Source organism: Eutrigla gurnardus, assembly GCF_963514095.1.
Source record: "Eutrigla gurnardus genome assembly, chromosome: 19".
Classification (NCBI taxonomy): Eukaryota; Metazoa; Chordata; class Actinopteri; order Perciformes; family Triglidae; genus Eutrigla; species Eutrigla gurnardus.
Window position 1 is genome coordinate 19,156,570 of NC_139930.1, and position 22,311 is coordinate 19,178,880.

A 22,311-nucleotide genomic window follows, 5' to 3' on the forward strand; every position below is an offset into this window, starting at 1 on the left:
TGCTGTAATACATCCTCTAAAACAGATCTCCTCCCCCCCTCTACCAGCCTGTAACTGTGACCCGATGGGCTCCATGTCCATGCAGTGTCACAGTAATGGTACCTGCCACTGTCGCCGCGGCTTCATGGGTTATAAGTGTGACAAGTGTGAGTTGAACTATTACCACAACAGAGCAACACACCAGTGTGAGGAATGTCCCGTCTGCTACGGCCTTGTCAAGAAACAGGTGAGTTCATGCTTGTTTGTGAGTGTTTTGTTTTTACCTAATTGACCCTTGACCTGCTGAGTCTTGACCTTGAACACAGTCTGGACTTCAGGCTTCAGGCTGGTTTGGAAAAGAGACAAACATCGTCTCAAACTTCATGTTTCGACTTAAAAACCTGTAGAGATTTGTATTACGCTAGCGTTAGCACGTCTACACTATCTACTGACAGTATCCTGAATATCCCACACAAAATCACTTTCTCATTCAAAAGTATACTAATATATAATACATTCAACAGCCCCGAGGTCCTTTGATGAAACTGCTTCCAGCTACTACGCTCCAAGACTCAGGACCACCCAGCACAGCCACATTACATATGCAAGCTCTGCTGACATTTAGGAGAAAAAACAACTGAGGACCTACTTATTCAGACAGGCGTTAAGCTAATGCAGTACATTTTTTTTATCCTTCTCTTCTACCATCTTTACTGCTTTAATTTCTCTGCCTTTTTATTGGATCTTTTATTCTTATATTTCATGAACTCATTTATTCTTTATATTTAATTTACGATGCACGCTGTTTTTTTTTTTCTGCAAAGCACTTTGAGCTGCATATTATGTATGAAAGGTGCTTATGATGATGATTATTATTATTTACACATCCAACAAATACAGACAGCAGCAAGTTACCTACTTCCTGAGCAATTACATTACTTTACTGATTACCGAACAGCAATCATAATCTAGCTACATTATTTGTTATGTTACTTTGTTTACTAAGCTCAGCTTAGTCATAGGTGCATTTAGACATCTTCAAATCATCCACACCTCACATCTTGTTTATTTAACGGGTACAATTCTAACGAGATACTATCATCTGATTGGATGAGGATCAAAGCCAAGTCAGGAGTAAAGGGGAGGGGCTAAAGTGCCAGAAACCCCCCTATTTCTGGCACCCTACCTCGGACCACACCCATCTTCAAACCTTTACGTTTTGTGACTGAATCACCGTTGTGACAAAAATCTTCCCACAGACAGAAATACAAACACCTGGCAAAGAAGTAGTTCCTGCTTGGTGTCTGATAAAACATGGGGGTCTGTGCTGGCCAGCGACAGTTATCTCAACATTAGCCCCGGTGACTGATCACAGCAGGTGACCACAGCAGCACTCTAACAGTCCCGAGCCTACAGGAAGGTTTCTAAAAACAGCCTGAAACAGCACTATGAGTGTGGTGAGATTGCACCTAAACAGTCCTGTTGTGGGGCCAGAAAACTCAAACTATATTATAAGTATATTTCAGGAATAAACAGACGTCTCTTTGATAAACATACATATTAAATGCCATTAAATACAGAAGGAAATGCCCATCATAAGTACGACATTTACAGTGACATGAAAGCAATCCCTTCTCCAGTGACGGTTTGGTGTGTTTACATGATCAGCATGTTTTTTAACTAGTTTGAGCACGAACATAAAGCCGTGAATGCAAATGCACGACGAGAGAAAGCCCAGCTGTCAGATAGATTTGGTATAAAATGACAGTAATTCCATCTCAGACGTAATGGGAGGGGAATGCATCGTTCTCTTTTTTCTAGTGTCACTGCTACTTGAGTGAATGCACTTTATTCGTTCATCATCGTATTTATTCATCTTCCATTGTTCCTTTTTCACATGTATTAATGTGTTTCTAATGCACACACTCTGGCTATCACTATTATATTCTGTGCTGCAATTTGTTCTGGAAACAGCAGCGTCCCCCGTGCACCTCCTCCCTTGACAGCCATATATATGACTCCTTTTGTATTTGTAGATTGCAAGTAAACAGTAGATGTGCAGTGGAACACAAAAAGACATGGCCTAATGATCTCCTGTGCAGCTTGTTCCCGTCCCCTTAGATTCCTTGTAACCCCCGTCTGTATGCTAAGGTGTTGTGGCCCTGGATTTGCCCCCCTGAAGCCAATCCAATACAGACGTGTCTTTCTTCTCAACATATTCTGTTCTTTTTTTTTTTTTTTTTTTCATCACCCACCTGCGTGAATGTATACTGTGATTTCCACAGTGTTAGCAATTCGGTGAACATCCCGAGCCTCGTCCACTCTGAACAACTGCAATTACTCCTCAGTCTCCCTCCCGGCTCACCTTTTTTCCTCCCCCCTCCCACCTCCCCCTTCTATCGTCCTGCTCACCATGGTCAGCCGGCTTTACACGCAGGAAGGGAAAGACTAACAAGTGCAAAGAGAGGAAGGATCGATGACCGAGAAGAGAGTCAAATAAAGAATGGACTGAAATAGTAAAAACATTCACACCTTCATCACCAGAACACACGTGCATGTACGACATGCCAACTGGGTTTGAAGAGGTGTGATCGCAGCGAGAAGCACGTTTTATTTATAGAGCCTCAAACCATTTAACTTCCAGGATCAACAAATTGGTGCCAATCACAGCACCTTCATGTGATTTTCAGCCCATTCTCTAAGAAGTCTAATCCGGTTATCTTCCCCACGGAAACACGTCCTTTGGCCACGTGCTGCGCGGAGAACAGTGGATGTGGATATGAAACCCACGTTCCTTTTCTGTTTGTTGCTATTCATTTATTCATTGCTTCCGTTGAAATACGACACGTTAACGTCATCGTGGAGCGGGAATCGAAGATACGATCTCAATCCCTCTGTCGGAATAAATAAATACAGATCTGGATGGATTATTTTCTGTTTCGTGAGGTGGTTTTTATAATCTGTACTCTCATTGACGCCGTCTGTGATAAATCTCCATGCCGTCACCGTACAGGCAGAGAAGCTGAGGAGTCGCCTGCAGGATTTGGAGAAGCTGCTGGCTCACTTCGATTGCCGGGGCAGGTTTGGAAAGCAACACCACCTGCTGAAGTATCACATGGCCAGGCTTCACAAGCATGAGCACCAGGGGGAGGACGCTCTACCCAACGCTCTGGAGGATTTCCTGGCCTTCCAAGGTACCGGCACAGATAATTCCACTTCGGCCTGTCACTCCTCGAATGTTTGCTATGTGGTCACAGTATGTGTCATCGTAAGTGCTGTAACACGCCATATCGGTGTATATATATATATAAATATATATACACACACAGGAGACCAGCGAGCATTTGCTGGGCAATGTTGACATGAACCCGCCCACGACGTTCCGTCTGCGTCTCCTGAGAGACTCTCCTCCTCTGAAACACAACAAAGCGATTAAATCAGAAAAGCGGGCAACAATACAACCCTCTCCCAATTACTGAGCACAATGCTGATATATCCTCATTATCTTTGGAGGGGAAAGGGCTTACAGGCTCAGCTGCACAGGCCAAATGGAGACAAATCATAACAATATAGAACAAGGCGGCGTGTGACCAACTTAATCCCTATTTATATGACAGGCGGTGCATCTCTAATCCCTGGTTTATTATGATTATAGTCGCAATCATGATAACAGTTGTCTAACAACCCCCCTCCCAACACCCACACACACACACACACACACACACGTCGTCCACCTGCCTCGGCCTTGATGACACTATGTGGCCTAGTAATGATTTAATGAGGACGTGGGAGCGACAGGCTCGCTGTGCGGCTATGCAGAGGTCGAACAGCACACACCGGGGCTCACACACACTTGTTAACTCTCATTTTATGTGGCAGGGAGTCAAAGAGAAGTATGTAACACAATGAAGCAACAAACATCAAGACGTATTCTACTAATTGTACCGCCGGTTAGAGGAGAGACGCCACAGAATGCAAAGTGAGGGGTTTAACATCTGGATAGATTTCCCACAAACAGGTAGCCTCATCACAGTGAATGAGAGATGTTTTAGAACAAAATAGTTGGAACTATAATGTTGTCGTTGGAATAATCCATGACGGATTACATTTTTTGTGTGGCTCTTTGTTCTTTCAGAAGCACGGGAGGCCTTCATAAAACAATTTGCCTCCCTGGAAGCTTCCACCGGCGCACTCTTAGCCCAGCTGCACGGCATTACATCCACTTTGAACTGCAGCGTCGGCACGACGGAGGAAGAGGGGAAGGAGAGGAGGAAGGATGAAGGCAGCCGGGGCGCGTGTCGAAGCTTCACGGAGACTGAGTCCGTGGTCAGAGCGTCTCAGAAGCAGCTGAAGCAGGCAACGCTGGACCTGGACGACATGGTAGGCCAATCATATCGTAGCTTTGACATGGTGTTAACGGTCCACGTGGTGAGGATATGTAATCCTGGTATTTCTCGGTGTCCACCCAGTCCGCAGGCACGCTGATATTATATGTAACACAATCGATTTTTTTGTCCTTATTACGGGATGCTGCAGTTTACTCCTCCTGGTGCAGCTCCTCTGTATAGATCACAAAGATCCCCCCCAAGGCAAAACAATATTTCTTCCCTCCACACACCTCCTCCTCCCTCCTCCCGCCTCCAAAGGAAAAACCCAAAGTCTGTTTGATGGACTCTAAAATTAACACCTTCCCACCATCTCACCACCACACTCTGCAGGAATCTATTACAGACGGCGTTCTTCGGGTTTCTGGGAGACGCCAGACAGCTTGTTCTGCCAATATATAAAAACTCTCTATTTCCGATTGCGTGTCTGCGTTGTGCACGTTGTACCTTATCACTCGGGGAAGCCTGAAGCGGCAGCAATTTAATTCCATATTAATAAGCAGGGCAGCCACCCAAACTGAAGAGAGAAAAGAGAAATGCAGGAGTGTCAATTGTTTATTCAGTTTTCCCCGTTTTTATTTGCATTTTCTCAAATTAAATGTCACTCGGGGAAGAATTCAACATTTGACAAAACTCGAGGGGATTCAGTTTGAGGGAGTTTTTTTTTTTTTTTTTCACATGCCCCTGCTTTGAACCTTCATGAATACATACTTATTTATGAAGGTTCATTAGATGACTTTAAATATTTGCTGAACTAAAGCCATCCACAGACCATCATTTTCAGGCTTCAGTCCAGAAAAAGCTATTTAAATTGAGCAATAAAACCTCCTCTAATGAACCTCTACACTTAAATAACCACTTTCACACGCATCCTAAATTCTCAGGTGCTGCAGAAGAACTCTGAAAATGCCTAAATTATTAGATGTATACTCCAGTTTGCGTGATTTAGTTGAACATGTCAAGCCTCTCTGAGGTTTTTCATCTCTCAGACGTGCTCAGCATATCTCCCTCTCCTCGCTCTTTCACAGATCATCCCCTTTGAGTTGATGGCAGGACCCAACAAATGGAACATAATGGTCAATGACTCACAGGCGCTAATGCAAAGGTAAGTAAGAGCAGCGGGCCAGTTAGGAGAACAGACCACTCGAGTGATCCGCGGAGCTTCGTCTCTGCCCGTCCTTCAGCTCGTCACTGAGTCGATGCCCTCAGCCACTCAGTCACTCATCAGTTGTAATGCTCTGTTGTTGTTTTTTTCCCTCCATCCCTCGTAGTCACAGAGAAACGGCAGACCTCATTGAGGCCACAGCCAGCAGGGCGGCGAGAGCCTCGGAGCAGACCTTGGCTTTCCTGATGGATCTACTGCAGGACAACTCCACCGAGGAGTACATCAGGAACCTAACGGAGCAGTGAGCACCATGACCGACCCGAGCACACGGCCACCCACACAAGCACGAGCAGAGAGAATGTCTCCCATTCACATAAATCATTCTGGATTGCAGAACCTCAACAAGCTGCATGACTCCCTGGATTATTGTGCTTTTTAGCTGTATTTTTATGTTTTTTTTGGTGCACCTATCCCTGTAACCCGGCTCGCGGTTCTTCGTGTTCACAGCGGCCCCTTTTTAAAGCACATTGGAGTTTTAGGAGTAAGACATTTAGCCACAGGGGGACAGCTTCTCTCCACTGTAAGCCTATTGCTTTCTTGGATTTGCCGCACGCTCGCTGCATCTCCTAGCGTGTGATTGCTCTGAGGATTATCCCGAATGCTAGACAGAATGATGCAAAAAAAAAGCCCTCCGGTGGCCGTGATGAGAGCAAGAAGCGAGGAACTCAAAATTGATTACCCCCTTCTAACAGTCGTCAGCTCGGTTAAGGAGAGTTCTGTTAATCTTTGGAGCGCGGCTGTATGACAATGTGTGTGTGGGGGTGTGTGTGTCACTTTATAGGATGTGAATTGAGCAGTTTATGCACAGATGGGCAGCATAAAATTGCATTTCCCATCCATATTTTCCCGTAAACTGCATATCAGATGCATTTTATAGACAGGACATTCCTATGAGAAATGTGAGAATTCAAGCAGCCGTTTGTTTATCAGATTACAGTGGTTTAAAGTGTGTTTACATACGTTTAAAAGCTTTACAGATTAGAATTTCACATTGAAAAACATACGCTTATGAAATACAATGTTTACTTTAAGAGCAACGCCGGAGTGAACAGCTGTGTTTCACAGCCTGCTTCACCTCTCACCTCGACCAGCGTCGCTGATGGGATTAGTTTTTCCCGTTTGCACCTGAAACCGCGCTCAATACAAACGCTCGTACGTCACCGCCACAAAAAAGTGACAAGTGGAAAACCGCCCGGGGGGGTCAGCGAGAACACGGTTTTCAGCGTGTTAAATTACTCGTTGGAGATTAAACCGGCGTTCCCGAACCTCATGACTCATCACGCCTCACAGGAAGCGGTCGCGATTCAGCCGTCTGAGTGATGTTCCCTCGAAACTTTCGGTTTAGATGCATAAAGAGGTCAAAAGTATCCGATATTTCACCCCAAAAAAAGCGACATTTTGAGAAAAGTGGAGCAGAACAGTATTTTTCTTCTCCTCCATGTCATCGATCCTCTCACAACCCTCACAGATGTATCTCGTGATTTATTTATTCAGTGCTTTTCCTTTTGATACTTAAATATATCTAATCTATCTTTCTTTACCTGGAATGTAATGAGCATCTTCTACATTGTTCTATTATTACTTTTCAACACATTTACCATATTTATTTCTTACAAACAACTTCCCGCATTCAACCAAACACGTTGAATTAATTCTTGTGAAAATCAATTATTTTTAATTACCCAAGAGAACGCCACGCGCTCGACTCTGATTTGAATAAAAGCTAAAGTGACACAGCCGTGTGGATCTGCTCTGCTGGGGCGAAACACATTTCATATTATTACAGGTGTGGAGGCGACGAGATCGCCACGGAAACCTCTACTGCACTTACCTTTTTAAATCCTCTTTAGTCGGTTATGATAAGCTGCATTGTCTGGTTCCCAGAGTCATATTCATATTCCTTCTTAAACGTCTCTAACCGGAGATATGAAAGGGAATGTGCTGGACCTTGTGCAAAATAGGTGAAGCCCTAAGGAGGCTGTAGTATCTCTTTTCATCATCTGCACAATAATAAATCAAAAGGAACACAAGACGTCCCGTTAAATAGTGGGCGATTACGGTGCATGATATACTTTTCTTTTCATCTCAGACTAACAGGAATGCAGCGGCGTAAGGAGAAGCTGACAGCGCAGGTGAATGAGACGGCAGCCCAACAGCTGGCCCTGCAGGGGGAGGCTGCAGGTGTGAAGCTGGCCCTGGGTAACATCACATCATCCTTGCATCAGCTGGCTCTGACAGATGCCAGCCCATCGCCGGAGCCCAACCAAACACACCCAACCAACCATACGACCCAGGTCGGTTTGAACGGAGCACAAATGGAATGTGAAGCGTTATCGTGTTGCATTACAAACCCGCCAGAGAATCATTTAGTCCAATAACAGCCGCACATGTTACGTAAGAAGCCCGTTCCTGCACATTTAACTGGCCTCGTATACACAGATGCAAGTATCCCATTTTTTGAAGAGTGGGCAGTTAACTCCACATGTTTTTTTTCTCTTCTTGATTTAACATTTGGCAAGAAGAGGGGGACACTGAGTAGGCACGGGAGAGAGGATTCTGGCAGGATTTGCTGCTCATGGGGGTACATGTTGTTCCAGAGGAGGGTGATTAACCACTGCGGCATCTCCGAGCAGGCAAAACGTTGTGAAATGACACAGAAATAGGCCAGCGTGCCCTCTGCAAAACGGCTGATTAAAGGCAGAATGTTGTCTTTCTGTTTGAATAAAGTTGTGTTTTTTCCCGTTTAGTGGGGCGAAGAGCTGCTCAGGAAGACAGAAGAGCTGGACCGGCACCTTCAGACCAGAGACGAACTCATCGGTGACATCAGTGAGGAGATGGAGCCTCTAAGACAGACGGCCAATAAGAAACTGGAGATGGTGGATGACATCAGTGAGGTGCAGAGTGTGGTTTATTACAGATTCTACATGTGAAGGCTCTTTCTAGCGTGCTAACTAGTCGATCTAAGAGGCTGATTCGAACACCAGTGGCAGGAAAATGTGGTTATGGAACAATGGATCATTCCATTCAGGCTATATGGGGGTGCTGAATGTCTGATTTTACATAGAACTGCTTGTTTTCTCCAAATCAATCATGATAAATAGCCTATTTCTGTGTAAATAACAGCCAATTAATATTACTGTTACTTTGTCAGATTGTTTATTCTCCCATAATGTCCCCATCTAAACAAAGATGTTGAACATTTTAAACATCATACCTGCTAAACATCAGCATGTTGCCGTTAGGGACCATGATGTTAGCGTTTAGCTCAGAGCACCGTGTCGACGCTGCCCTCCCACCAGTTTACCTTGATATCCGAACACACTTCAGCTCAGGTTATGATTCCTCTCACGTGTCTTTCTCTCAAAGCTGCATGCTCACGCTCAGGGGGCAAAGGTCACGGCTCTGTCGGCCGTGGTGGCGGGGAAGGAGGTGGAGGCTGATGCCATCGCCCTGCACAGAGAACTACAATGTGAGTCTCTTATGTCTCTCTCTCTCCTCGCTGTCTGTCTGGCGTTGTTGATCTTGTCGGACGTCCGACTGTATTATTCCACTCAAATTGAAATGTCAAGTGCAGAGACTGAAAACAAAATGCGGGAGCAGCAGACTGAAGTATTTACTACCATAAATATGTCATCACCGCCGCAGCGTTTTGACCTAATTGTCATACACTGAATGCGGCGGCGGCTTCCGTGGAAAAATGCGATGAAGTGGAATGTTTGGGGGATTTTTTACGCCTTCAACTTGATGAAGGAAAATGTTGGCAGTTTAAGCTGTGAAGAGAATCATCGAGTACTTTTGTCTCCTGTAATTCAGTGCAACCTGGAATCCACCTCAAAGGCCCTGAACATCTTCTTAATTAGCTGTGATGATGATGAATGATGGGAACCAACATGAGGACAAATATATACATATATAATATATATAAATGTCATGGCGTGAAATATGTCTGTACTTTACTTTGTGAGTAGTTGCACCAATCAGGATTTAGTAACATTTCACCCTCTAGACATCATATTTTCTAACTTCTTCTTATTTAGTCATGACTATTTAATATATTTACCCCTGCCTCCTTCCCATTGGCCGTGCAGACATGGCGAGGGAGTGGCCCCGTCAGCAGGCGCTGACCAAGGCTGCCATGAAGAAGGAACGACCCCTGGAGGAAAAGGTTCTAGTCGACGTCAGGAAAAGGGTCTCGCAGATCGAGAAGATGCTGAAACCGGCTCAGGTTAATTCCAGCCTCTCCAGGAACGTCACCAAGGAGGCGCAGCAGACGGCTCACGCCGTGGCAAAGGTGTGCAGGTTATAACGTTGGCTTTACACTCTATTCCACCAATAAAACTAGAAGTATTGCACAGATGTCCGCCTCAGGATGAATTCTAACAACTTTTGCGATCCCTTAACTTTTAATCTCGTGTCAAATTGCGGCTCAAATTAGTAAATTATCCAATACTCTGCTTTATAAACCAATACCCGTAAAACTGACATTCCAGTCAGCCTCAGCTCTACTTTGTGTTGCTAATTAGTGAACATTAGCATGAATGGTTATGATCGATCCCGGCTCCTCCTGTCCACATGTCGATTCTATTAATTTTTTTCTCTCTCTTTGTGTGCAGAGCTCCAAAGCCGTCCTGACCCAGGCCAAGCACACCAGGACCGCATCGGCACACCTCGGCTCCCACCTAGACTCCGCTTTACAACAGCTGGCCGAGCAGGAGACGCTAACCGACGCGGCCAACTCCCAGATAACCCCGGAGGTACCCGACACACACACACATGCAGGGTCCATGCATGTCGATCCCGTGTTGCAGCTTGAAAGACTCTGTCTTCTCGTTTTCTAGCTCGCCGTGTCCCTGACCGGCGTCAAGGAAGACATGGAAGCAGCCAAGCTTCAGCTACAGGCCTATTCTGTTACACTAACGGAGCTAATCAGCAAGATTGGTAAGTCACTCCCTTCTAGATCATTTTCCCTGTGACTCCTTTCTAGTCTTCCGTATCTATAAAACTCATGAATCTTCATTAGAACTCAAATGTCAGCCCGGCTAAAGAGCTTTGTGCTTTTTAATGCCTCATTTAACAGAGGAATACTTCCCAGATTTGGAAAGTGAAGCATTTTTCTTTCGCGGGTGAATTTAAATAATTCAGCTGCGTTTTGACCTATACATGCGAGCCCATTTCCCAATATAACGCATTGTATAATGTGTAGAATTACCGTGAGAGGCAGGTACCTGCAATTAGTGGTGAATATGTCGACAGGTGACTGAGAGGATAATGAGCAAATCACTGTAATTAGCTCGTCCACCACTTGAATCTTACAAACTCCGTCTTGTCCTCTCTCTTTGCCTTGGATGACCGGGACCAGACGGGAACGTGCCTCTGGAGCGCTACGACCGCATCCTGGAGGAGACGGCGCGCCGCCTCAGCATGCTCCGCGGGAGCGTGGAGAGCCCGACGCTGGGCTCCAAGATCCAGAAGCTGCAGTCGGCGGCGAAGGAGCAACACGGCCGGATGTCCCTCATCGAGCAGGACTTGCAGGAGATCAGGGAGGAGAGGGACAGTCTCAGGGACATTGCTTTAAACCTGCCTCCGTCCTGCCCCGGGGCCACAGGAGCAGCCTAGACACTGTAGCACATGGATCGGATCATTCATAACACAGGAGATTTCCTTAATAAGAGGAGAAAAAACACATATCCTTAAATTCTTCCATTTTACCAGCTTTTGCCTCAAGGTGGATAATTTATTTTACCACCTCACTCATTCCCACCACACACTTCTCTACCGTCTCCCATGATTCATACTTCATCTAACTTCCTGCTCCCACACTTTTTTTTTTTTTTTTTTACCAACAACATCAGAAGTTTAATTTCCCCGTGAATAATAAGGAGCCGTTCTGAGCCGCTGGAGTGGCCCTGTCAGGTTTAAAATAATGCTGATTTTCTATTGTGGGGGTAAAAAGGTGCGTCTGAGTGCTCCTCCAGACTGACACATTCATTTACACTTGAGCTCTCTTTCATCAGCCCGACTTAATTAACAATTAGTCCCCTCGGCCTCAGTGGGCTTCGGGTCAGGCTTCGACAGCACACGACCCGTGAGCCGGATTCTGACAGAGTCTCCCTCTGATTTTAGGGTTTCTTCCTTTCTCTCTGTGTTTCTGTCCAACGTCTCGATCACACTGCTTTGGCTCTTGGTCTTTGTGTTGTGAATAACTCATAAAGTCCACATCCACATGATCTATTTTTTTTATAATGAAGAATAACGTATCAGGAACCAGATTAGGCTGGTTCCACACCTGAAAGTCCAGACAAGCTTCCCATTTGATGACCTGCTGTTATCACCTACATGGGCTCCCTATACTTCACGTTGATTGGTTTGTAGACAGTCGTGTGTTGTCTCACCGTCTTCCATTTGAATGGATACAACAGCAGCACCGACTTCTCTCTCATCCTCTCAGAAAACATAGTGTTCATTTCTGCATTTTTATAGTTCCGTCTGATAAATTGCTATTAGACATCTGGTCTCCTCATCTTCTTTTCCCGGTTCCTTCCTTCCTTCTATGGTATCCTTAACTTCCTCTAACTGATCCGAAAGTCCCACCAAATCTAGATATATTGTTTTCACACTGAAAATGAACCGAACCATGGTTCGGTTTGATCTGGACCGAGGCACCCCTCTTTTGGTCGGACCAGATTCCTGTCCATTGGTACGGCCGGCGGTCCGAGGCACCTTTCACACCTGCACGTTTGGTTCAAACCAAATTGAAAAGTCAAGCAAATGATAGAACCTTCATTCCAAAAATGTCAAACTATTCCTTTAATCCACTGTGCAGTTGTGAAAGTCATTATGCTCGTCTTTTAATCTGCTCTTTTTAATAACTCCAATAGCACAACTATAATAACTTTAATCACAATAATATCCTTAGGCAGAGGTTCACACATGGACTGTGTAGGTTTACTCAAATGAAATATTTTATAGATATGTAGTCGGCTTTCACCTTTTGACACACCAGCAATGAAAAGAGATTTTTTTTCCTTTCTTTGACACATCTGATGCCGCTGAGCGCTACGTCGTACGAGATCGGGGAAGCGGCGGCGTCTCTGTTCGACTCCCAGATAATCACGGAGGAGAGCGTTCGTGGAAATCCATCATGTGGAGAAATGCAGCTCTTAAATTCTAGGAATTAAAAGCTGTCATTTTTTTCCAGCTAAGCAGAGATGAGTGTCATTACCATATGAAAATGAAATCCAAATTCATGACTGTTGAGAGGTAATATGGAGATAGAGAATGATGGCAAAGACCTTCAAGTCATTACTTTGTTCAAATATTCACGCTAGTGTAGTGAGAACGCCAACATTCTTCCTGATGGGATCCATAAAAGCAGATAAAAGCCAGTGAATCAGGTCAAATTAGCCCATTTTGTCTCGATTGTGTTGCTAATCTCATGTCAGCTGGTAGCTTGGAGATCTCAGGCTTCACACTTACGTCTTCAAAGAACCTCTTCAACAGTTAACGTAGTCATTCGTCTAAAACCGAGCCCCGTTAAATTCATTAAATACCGAATATCTCCTCCTCAGCATGCTGGCAAAATCCTAAATAATAAACTTCACACGCCCGCTGTTCTTGTTATGTTGATGAACCATGATCGGACAGTCGCTGGTTGATTGAGCGAGCGGTAAAGTGAGATATTGGCTTGATAAAAATGCAAAACATGCACAACATCTCCTGATTCAAACATTTGCATAAATAGAACTTTAGCCTGAAGTCTCTTTCTGCCAAAAAAAAAAAGTTCTCCCACAGAGAAAACCCATGTCTGTAAGAGGAAAAGTTGCTTCAGTGATAATAAGCCAAGAGCCAAACAGAGACTGGCAGCTAACCATAGATGCTATTTGGCTACTGGTAAGGAGGAGGGGGGGAGGGGTAATTACCAGTTGCTAGGATGCATGGAGCTTCACATTGCTGGCAAGTCGTACAGTACGTTGAATGATGTCATCCCCACAGCGACCATGTGGCGAGGATAAATCACTAGAAGGAAAAACATCGATCCACGCCGAGAAAAACACACACAGTGTCAAATTAGCTCTTTTTAAAACCTACAGAAACCAGTAAATCCACACAAGAGCTACCTGACATGGTCTGAGGAGGCAAATCCTCAACATCAAAGGTAGCGGCTGACACCCCCAACCCCTCCTACTGCGCCTCCCGTCCCACCTCAGCCAGGCATGAGTTCAGGAGAGGAAACCAAATATGACATACCCCCCCAAAAAAAATAGAATCCTCCGAGAGCTGCCGTCTTCCTCATCCCTTTTATTTGCCTCGGGATCGAGCGTGAGCGTGCTGTAAGTACGGAGGAGAGATTAAACGAGCTCGTAGCAACGGGGAAAATACATGTCAGAGTTTTTAAATTAAAGAAAACCTGCACAAAGAACTGCAGAGGGATTTGTGCTGTACAGTATGTGTGACTCGCCTTTTGAAATCATGTCAACATATGCAAATAAATGCTTTTCAGCTGACATCAGTGCAGTGATTCCTTTTCTGCCGCGTGAATTTGTTTTATTATCATGACACTAAAAAATACTACAATATGCCCCGTTTCACTATATGTTCTAGAAAATCAAAGTGTTCTCTTCAAATGAAAGTGACCCCTAAATGATCCAAAACGTGAACATTCTTCCTCTTAAACGGGGCTCCGGTAATGATGGTCTGTGATGAAGGAGGCCGACGTGGAGTGAAAACAGCGTCGTCTTCCTGCATTGCAACACGTGGAATCATTCAAAGTTGAAAGGATAAAGAGAAAAAAGGTCTTTGCATGATGAAATGATTGTAACCTCATTTACAATCGCGCCTCGTCGTCGTGGAAGTCCTGTTGCATTTCCCGGTGAAATCTTTAACGCAGCTCAAATGCACTCTGACGATGTTGATGAAAGTGTGTGTGTGTGTGTGTGTGTGTGTGTGTGTGTGTGTGTGTGTGTGTGTGTGTGTGTGTGTGTGTGGCTTCAATGAAGAGTGAATATCTTTAAAAAGAAGAAGAAGAATTGGCAGATGAAAGAGGATTTTTGGGGTAAATAAGCTTCATGGTGTGTTGAAAGTAGGAATGCTGACCAGTTATTATTTTTTTGTCCACTTGGGGGCGGCGTAAGAAGCTGTAACACTTTTAGCTCTGTTTTGGTCTCCACCCGATTCTTGAGGGAACTGCCTGTCTCTTTAAGGGCAAGGCAATTTTATTTGTATAGCACTTTTCAACAACAGGGCAATTAGAAATGTTTCACATAAAACATTAAAAGCATTGGAGAGAAAAAAAACATTAAAACAAGCCAATAATAAAGTAAAGTTTAAAATTTAAAAATAAAAAAATGCTCCACTATATTCCCAGCTGTCCATCACAATGCGGTGAAAGTCGACCCAAACAGCAGCAGTGAAAACCAAAAGAAAGAGCTGAAAGCGTCTAAAAGTCCACGTAAGTCACTAATTTGCATCGTCGTCAATACATCATGATTAGTGCACCTTTGAGACGACTAATTCAGAACAAATCCATGACTGAACAAGATTGACACTAACGGCACGAGCAATAACCTCATTATGTATTTGTAATTATTATTATCATAATTGTATTTGTAATTGGGTAATAGGTGACATTTTCTGTCTTTGCTGCCCCGAGAGCCATAATTACCTTGCAGGGCTGTCAGGTTGTCATGGCGATCTGATTGTGGCATGTTTTTGTATTATTCTAGAGCTCACTTGGAAACTATATAAGCTTTTTCCAATATTGTTAATAAAAGGCTCAGGCTGACTGATGAGTTATTCCTCTGATCGGCAGGTAGATGATCCAGACACTGTTTACCTCCGTTACACATTTATCACTGCTTTCCGTCTGCTTTTTCATTTATTCTTCATCCGTTTAAATGGATGGATTCATTTTTAGCTGCGTGGGGTTCCTCCTCTATATGTAAAGGATATCACAAAGGTAAAGTTTTCTCTCTCTCTTTTATGAGAAAGCAGTCGTGCAAATATAATTGTACTTGAGAGAGATTCTCAGAGGTGGTACAGCTTCTTTTATTTTTTTAGTTATGGTTCAGTCCACTCTGTTGGAGTTTCTATGCTCTTCAAATTCATAAATGCTTAGAAACACAAGCACGACATTGTATGTTTAACAGGGCGCAATCACCTGTTTGGTTCACCCCATAAGATGGTACGACCCAATTCAGGTCACGGGTGTGCAATTCAGGAGGAGGGGAGCTTGTTTTTTTTTATTTCATTTTTAAGTTTGTTTTCGTTTAGCTTCCTGGGGTTGTTTTAAGCATCTAGTTCTTTTTCATTTTCTTCATGAATTGAATTAATTTTTTATTTTATTTTTTATTTTTTTGCAAGGGATTCTGCCTACAGTTGTTGTGTGTCTCTCATCATCCCTCTCCAAGTGTTTTCAGCTGCCAAATAACAACTTGCCACCCTTTATTTGGGGCGTCAGCGCTACAGAATGAAGAATAGCTCCATAATCTCTGACGACATGCTGAGAGTAATAAAACAAACAGAGATATGGGATATTTTTTTAAATACAAGTCAGATATTGCTTTTTAAAGTGGCAGTCTGTAAGATTTGAGATGCTTCTAGCGGCCTCTCTGGCGGTAGATGGAACTGCAGGCTCCCTCACCCAACAGTGTGGACCGTCTCTCGTCTGCGTGATGCCTTCAAATGCTCCACACTGAAAGGAGGTCCGTGGTTTTCCCTCGTTGGTGTCACTTTGCTTCTTGATGACGTTCCTTCTTCACTTCCATTAGTTTGTTGGTTCTTTTTCTTGGACTGGAAGTTGAATGGTCTTCTTTCTCTGCCTGTTGATCCTCCATTGTGAGTCAGCAGTAATGACATGTATCAAACACTGACTCAGCAGATTAAACTCAGCACACCGGTACTCCCTTGAGTTTCATTTTTAATTTTGTGGCGGGAATGTCACCACAGACACGGAGATCCTATTTCTGGGCAAAGCAGTTTCATTAGTGGGTCACATGATCAATGACATGACTGCCACTTTAAGTGATATTTAGTGTTTTGCTTCTGATGACATGGCAATAAAAGGAATAAAAATGTTTCTATGATCAAAAAAGACAGACCACTCTGGAGAGTTTTCACCGGGATGATAACAGGATACTGTGCTTTATGTACTAAGCTCAGTGGGGAGGTTTGGTCTGGGTCATGAAATTCCCACCGTTAGAAATGCTCAGAAAACCCATCCCGACCACAGGTGTGTAATGAAAAACACGACGGAGCATTGTTCAGGTACGGCTTGCAAATTGTCGATGATAGTCGGATCATAAACAACGGTACGCTTTGGAACGAGAGAGGAGGAAACCTGAGAGTCGGAGGGAAGGAGTTGTTTTTCTCCTCGACAGGTAAGTGCAGTTTAGGTTATCTAGCGTTTATTAGCTGGACTGCTGCTGTCAGGGGAAACTTGTACGGCCTCAATAACTCCACTTCTCCGAGGAGGAAACAGTCCAGGCGGCGCTGTGAAGGTCTGAGCCTCAAAAACACAAAAACAACAAGCACAACTGATTCATTTTTATGTGGTTTTTACACAACAAACAGGTTGTTTTCATCGTGTTCTTTATTTCCTTCTGTAAATACTGAATACTGCGGGGCCACACAGCATACATTCAGTTATGGGATCTTCCATTAGCGATGTTTATGATGATAATGTGGCTGCAAAGAACTTTAATCATTCAAATGTATGATAATAAAAATGTTATTTTTATGACAAAGTCCAGATTTACTCAAAATGTTAAAGGGATTATGTGGAGATATATAGATAATCAATATATTTATAATAACTATAGATCAAATGATTATATTTAATGTTAAAAAGGTTGCTCATAGTGACGCCCCAATAAATAATTCTGTATAATAGTCTACGGAGTGTCCCTGCCTCTTTTAGCTGCTTGTTTTGGTTGTTGTTTGTGAAGAATATCGTGCTCTGAATATCAGAAACTTCTGAAAAATATCGTATTTTCTACAATAATCCAACAATCATGGGGGGAAAATGCTAAATCACAAAAAAAAAAAGAGATTTTTATTGCGTTTTCCATGCAGTCAGGTTGCTAAACGGACAATCTGCTCCCCCGATCCCCTCGGTGACAAAGTGCCCCATTTCCATACACCCCCATACTCCTTGCATCATTGCATTACCCCCCTACCCTTAACAAGCTACCTCATATTATGCATAACTATTTATTGCACTCAGCACTTTTGGGGGGGGTTTCTATGGGGTGATTACATAAAGTAATGGGTGAAACCCTGTCTGAGGTTGCTCTAACTGCATCTCCTTGTTATTGTAACAAATCTGATTGTGACCTTTAAAACGGTCTAAAAACCTCTTGTAAAACAGCACAAATATTTCATTATCCAGCCTGGACGTGGCCTTTCTCTCTCCTGTCCGCTCTGCCCCAACATGCCCCTCCGTCCGGCTGCCCGGGCAAATAAAGAAACAGATGCACCGGAGGTGAATAAAAAAGGGTAATACCCACTTCAAACACCTCTCTCCACTAATCCCTACATGCACTCAACCTTCACACAGTGGAAGTAAACCGCTGACACTTGGACACCGACATTACCCACTTAGCTTTGCAGAACAGACTTCAGTGAGGAGGAGCGAGGGACTGGAGGGAGAAAAAAAAGACAGACACTGCATCTGTCTGCACTTTAGCCCAGCATATGTCCTTCTCCACGGATACGAGAGCTTTATAAAAACCGGTCTCCTGGCCAATCAGGTCGCCCCGCCGCCTGCCGACATCAAATGTAGGTTTGTAGAGCAAAGACAACACAATCACAGGGGAGATGAGTCCAACTGTCCGTTCCATGTCGAAGCCGAGCAGCAGCCTTGCTTTATGTTTGATGAATATGTGTGTCACCACTGAACTTTGTATTTCCAAAGCCTCCTGCAGGGATGATGTCATTTTGTAGGCCAACCAGTTAGCATCGCACCGGTTCCCTCCATAGACGATCGTTTGTTTGCTTTATGGCAAATGTATAATTCTTACATAATCTATGCAAAGAAACACGGTTTTTATGATTTTTTTGCAGCGTGAATTCAATCACTAGGAAGCTGCAAACGACCTACACCGACTGGTTTATTTACTGACGTATTAAATGTCGTGGAAGAAAAGGTTAAAATCTCTCTTTGATAGACAGTGGAGTGAATAAGAGAGAAATAAAATGCAATTTTCTGATCGTTTCATAGTTATGCTCCAATCCTGCAGGAAGGTGACACGTCGCCGGGTTTTGGATAAATCGAAGGTCGCGGTTCTGCTCGTTTGCGTGCCTTGCTAAAGAGACACACAGAAGCCGACCCTTGTTTGTATCTGACAGTGAAAGGGCGACCTGTAACGGGTTATTGCCTGGAGGTTACTAACCCCACATGGACCCCAAAGACTCTGCCGAGGGCTCGGAAACGTCCCGAAACGCAGCAGAATGAGAAGAAAAGGACTAAAGGCGTGGTTGAATAGATCAAGGCGTTTGTGAGGGATGATGTCATGCTTTTTATGTTTTTAATTTAATAATTGTGGCCCTTTAAGTGGTTACATAATGAAGTATTATTAGATTGTGATGTTTCCCCCGTGGCCTTGGAGGTAACGCTTGGTTACGACTGTTTGCTTCATTGGAGAGACTGTTGGGTGACGACGTCTGGACAGCAAACAGGTGGTGGATGGTTTTTTGGGGGGGAGGGGCATTCGGCATTTTTCCTTTTGTGGGACTCCAACTGCTTTCTGATTGTTTGTTTGTTTGGATATGTGTATGACAGGAGAAGGACACATTTTCCTCTAAGAATAAATAAATAAGCTACTCAGACAGGGAAGAAAAAACTCAAAGCAGCGAAGCTCCTATTCTGTCGTTTTTATGACAACGCTTGTTGATCTCGCCACAATAACAAGCTTCAAAAAGAACAGCCGTGAAAACAAGCGTCTGGGTGTCGCTGCCGTCGTCGACATTCTTCCTCTGGTTTTCAGTTTGTTGGACGGAGATTGTATTATGAGACTTTACATGTTGTACTTTTCAAAAATAATGGTGGAATTAATTCACACGAGCATCCAAGGTCGTGTCGGCTGTTTCTTCAGTCTGTTCCTGGATGACACATGACAGGACAGGAGCAGATAAGTGAATAATTACCTTGTTTTTTTTTGTGTGTTTTTTTATCTGATCGTGACTCACAATGAAGTCTACAATGGGCTTCGGCCCCGGGTCCTGGGGGGTCTGTTCATGGACACACACACACACATACATGCTCCACCACGATATGGTTACAATTCAAGGAGCGACAGAAGAAGAAAAAAAGGTGATTTATTCACAAGGATGGTAGGAAGGCTGACCTCGGCGTCGGCTGCAGTAATACAGACTTTTCATGTGTCTGAGTGCGTGTTTGTGCACAAAGTAAAAACTCTGCCTTCCAGAGCGACAGAAGGATTTCTTCCTCATTTATCAATACGTTCATAAGCGTGGGAGTGTAATCCCATATTTGGTGGCGTTTTCCCGCCGTAACCATAACAACCACAAAGATGCATCACGTTTGGGAAATCCAGTCAAAGAGGCAGAGATGGAGACGCAAGACATGATGATGATGATGATGATGATGATGATGATGATGATGATGATGGGAACCAGAATAATGGATTCATATTTTATAATAACCAGTCACGCTGCTGGCTTCGGTGAGGCTAATGCTAACATGCTAATGTTTAGCAGGTGAGGTGAGTTTAGCCTGTTAGCACGCTAACAGTTGCTAAGTGTGATTGGAATGCTACTTTTGCAGGTAATTCATCATAAAGCTACTATTAGACGATGAATGTGTGTTTAGTGACATTAGTGAATTTTGGATTTCATACAAGCTTTCATGCAAAAAACATAGAAGTTTCACGCAGAACCTCAAAAGTCCTAAAAGCCACCATGTGACATTTTTGCCAGCTCAGTTTGATTACTGGCGTCAACGAACTCATTCAGATTCCCATAATCCCACGCTGTAAAACGATGACACGATCCAATCAAAAGAGAAATGATAATGAATATTGGTAACACTAATGACCACTCGGAGGCAGTGCATCAGTCATTGTTTGGGAAGTTAATCGCCACCTCATTAAAGGACCAGGCCTATTAGCCGGAGTCCTGCATTGTTTACCGGTTTAATGATAACACTGTGATTGATTGATTACCGACGACACGGCATTAAGGACATTTTTGTAGTCACGTCTGTTGAGAAAACTACTAATACTTCCTGACATCCTTCTTAAAGCTCAGCGGGAAACTTGGTGAACTTGGAGGCCTGTCAAGTAGAGAAGAGGAGCTGACTTTATTCTCCATATGATGAACTGAAGGTGATGCCAATATCACTTACTTTAGGAGAAATGGTTTCAGCAGATATACGTTTGCATGAATCTACTGTATTCTATGACTTTGAGTGACTAGTGTGTCGTTATTAAGTCAGTATAAGTGCTGTCTTCTCTGTGTTCTCTCTCATTTCTTTTACATCACATGTTTTTATCATTTTCATGACTTTTCTCTGCAGCAACGTGGCTCCTCCGTCAGCGAGGCAGCGGCCGTGTGAGCCGATGCTGCCCCCATGTGGTGTGTTTGATCCTCCCGTCTCCCTCATTTCAAATGGTTTCTCTCCTCCCTGCAGGGTTCAGAGGCGTGATATGCTCGGTGGGTTGATGTTTTGCTTATCTCTGCTCCGTCGACGACATGAAATGCAAAAGTTGTGAGCAACGAATTCACGGTTTCGGTTCCGCGGCGTCGTCTCATCTTGTTGTGTTTGTGGTCTAAAGGATGTGTGCTGTCCTGTCCTCCCCCCCCCCTCCCTACTGGACTGCTCTTATCTCACCTCGTCTAATGCAAAACACAAACCCTCCTCTCTCATCCGGCCATCCATTATCGCTCGCCGCTGATCCTGTTCAGGGTCGAGGAAGGCAGGGTTCACCTTGGACAGGTCACCAGCCAATCACAGGGCTGACGCATACAGACAGACACATGCATTCACACCCTCGGGCCTCAGTCATCAGTTAAACAACATGCAAACTCCAGAAGGAGGAGGAACCGGAGCTAACTGAGGTGCTAACCGCCTCCTCTTCCCTTCACTTTAAATTTTAACCACCTCTTACTTTCTAGATTCTGTTGAAACCTTTCGTGACCTGTTCCCTGTGCACCGAGGACACCCTCCAAGGATTCAATTACCCTTTAACCCTCTGAGCTAAGTCGCTTCCAACCTAATTTTTTTTTCATCCAGTGAGTCTGAAAAGTGCCTAAAAGAGAGTTTCTCCAGCGGTACGTGCAAGCCTTCCCTCCCTCCCTCCCGTTCCTCAGATCAGTCAGATCATCCTAAACCTGCACGACATCAAACATGCACACAAGAATGTTTCCGTCTCCTCACGCAAATGCCTGTCGACCCCAATTAGTCTGTTTTCCAAAACAGGCTCCCGCCAGCCTCGGCTGCAGCCGCGTCCCCGTGGCCCTCGTCCTCCGTTAGCTCTTTGAACCGGCAGATGTTCCTCGATGACCCCGAGGGTCGTTCACAGAACACGGAGAACTCACCAGAACGGTGGCAGGCTAAAATCTTTAGGTTTAACTGAGCAAAGACCCAAAAACAACAACCAATCAGCCATCCTCTCTTATATTTCTTACTTACTCACGCATCCCAAGCACACAAATATACAGCTTAACAGCTGGAAACGGTAGTTTTCAAAGCTAATTAGCAAATGCAGTTCACTCAAAAATGGGTGTGATGTGAGAATACATTGTTTTGTAACTTTTTACAGCAAT

The 22,311-nt window shown here is 44.1% G+C and overlaps 1 protein-coding gene across 1 annotated transcript in view; it reads left to right on the forward strand.

Annotated features, from left to right (window-relative positions):
* lamc3 (laminin, gamma 3) overlaps nt 1-13,642 on the forward strand; it is an 88,149-nt gene extending 74,507 nt beyond the window's left edge. The window contains exons 17-28 of the mRNA XM_084036135.1: nt 48-226; nt 2,993-3,173; nt 4,115-4,359; nt 5,393-5,469; nt 5,636-5,770; nt 7,619-7,823; nt 8,277-8,423; nt 8,896-8,998; nt 9,618-9,820; nt 10,143-10,283; nt 10,368-10,467; nt 10,889-13,642. Coding sequence (XP_083892261.1) covers nt 48-226; nt 2,993-3,173; nt 4,115-4,359; nt 5,393-5,469; nt 5,636-5,770; nt 7,619-7,823; nt 8,277-8,423; nt 8,896-8,998; nt 9,618-9,820; nt 10,143-10,283; nt 10,368-10,467; nt 10,889-11,145 — 1,973 coding nt within the window. The 3' untranslated portion in view covers nt 11,146-13,642. The remainder of the gene's footprint in view (nt 1-47; nt 227-2,992; nt 3,174-4,114; nt 4,360-5,392; nt 5,470-5,635; nt 5,771-7,618; nt 7,824-8,276; nt 8,424-8,895; nt 8,999-9,617; nt 9,821-10,142; nt 10,284-10,367; nt 10,468-10,888) is intronic.
* Nucleotides 13,643-22,311: the final 8,669 nt, after the last annotated feature.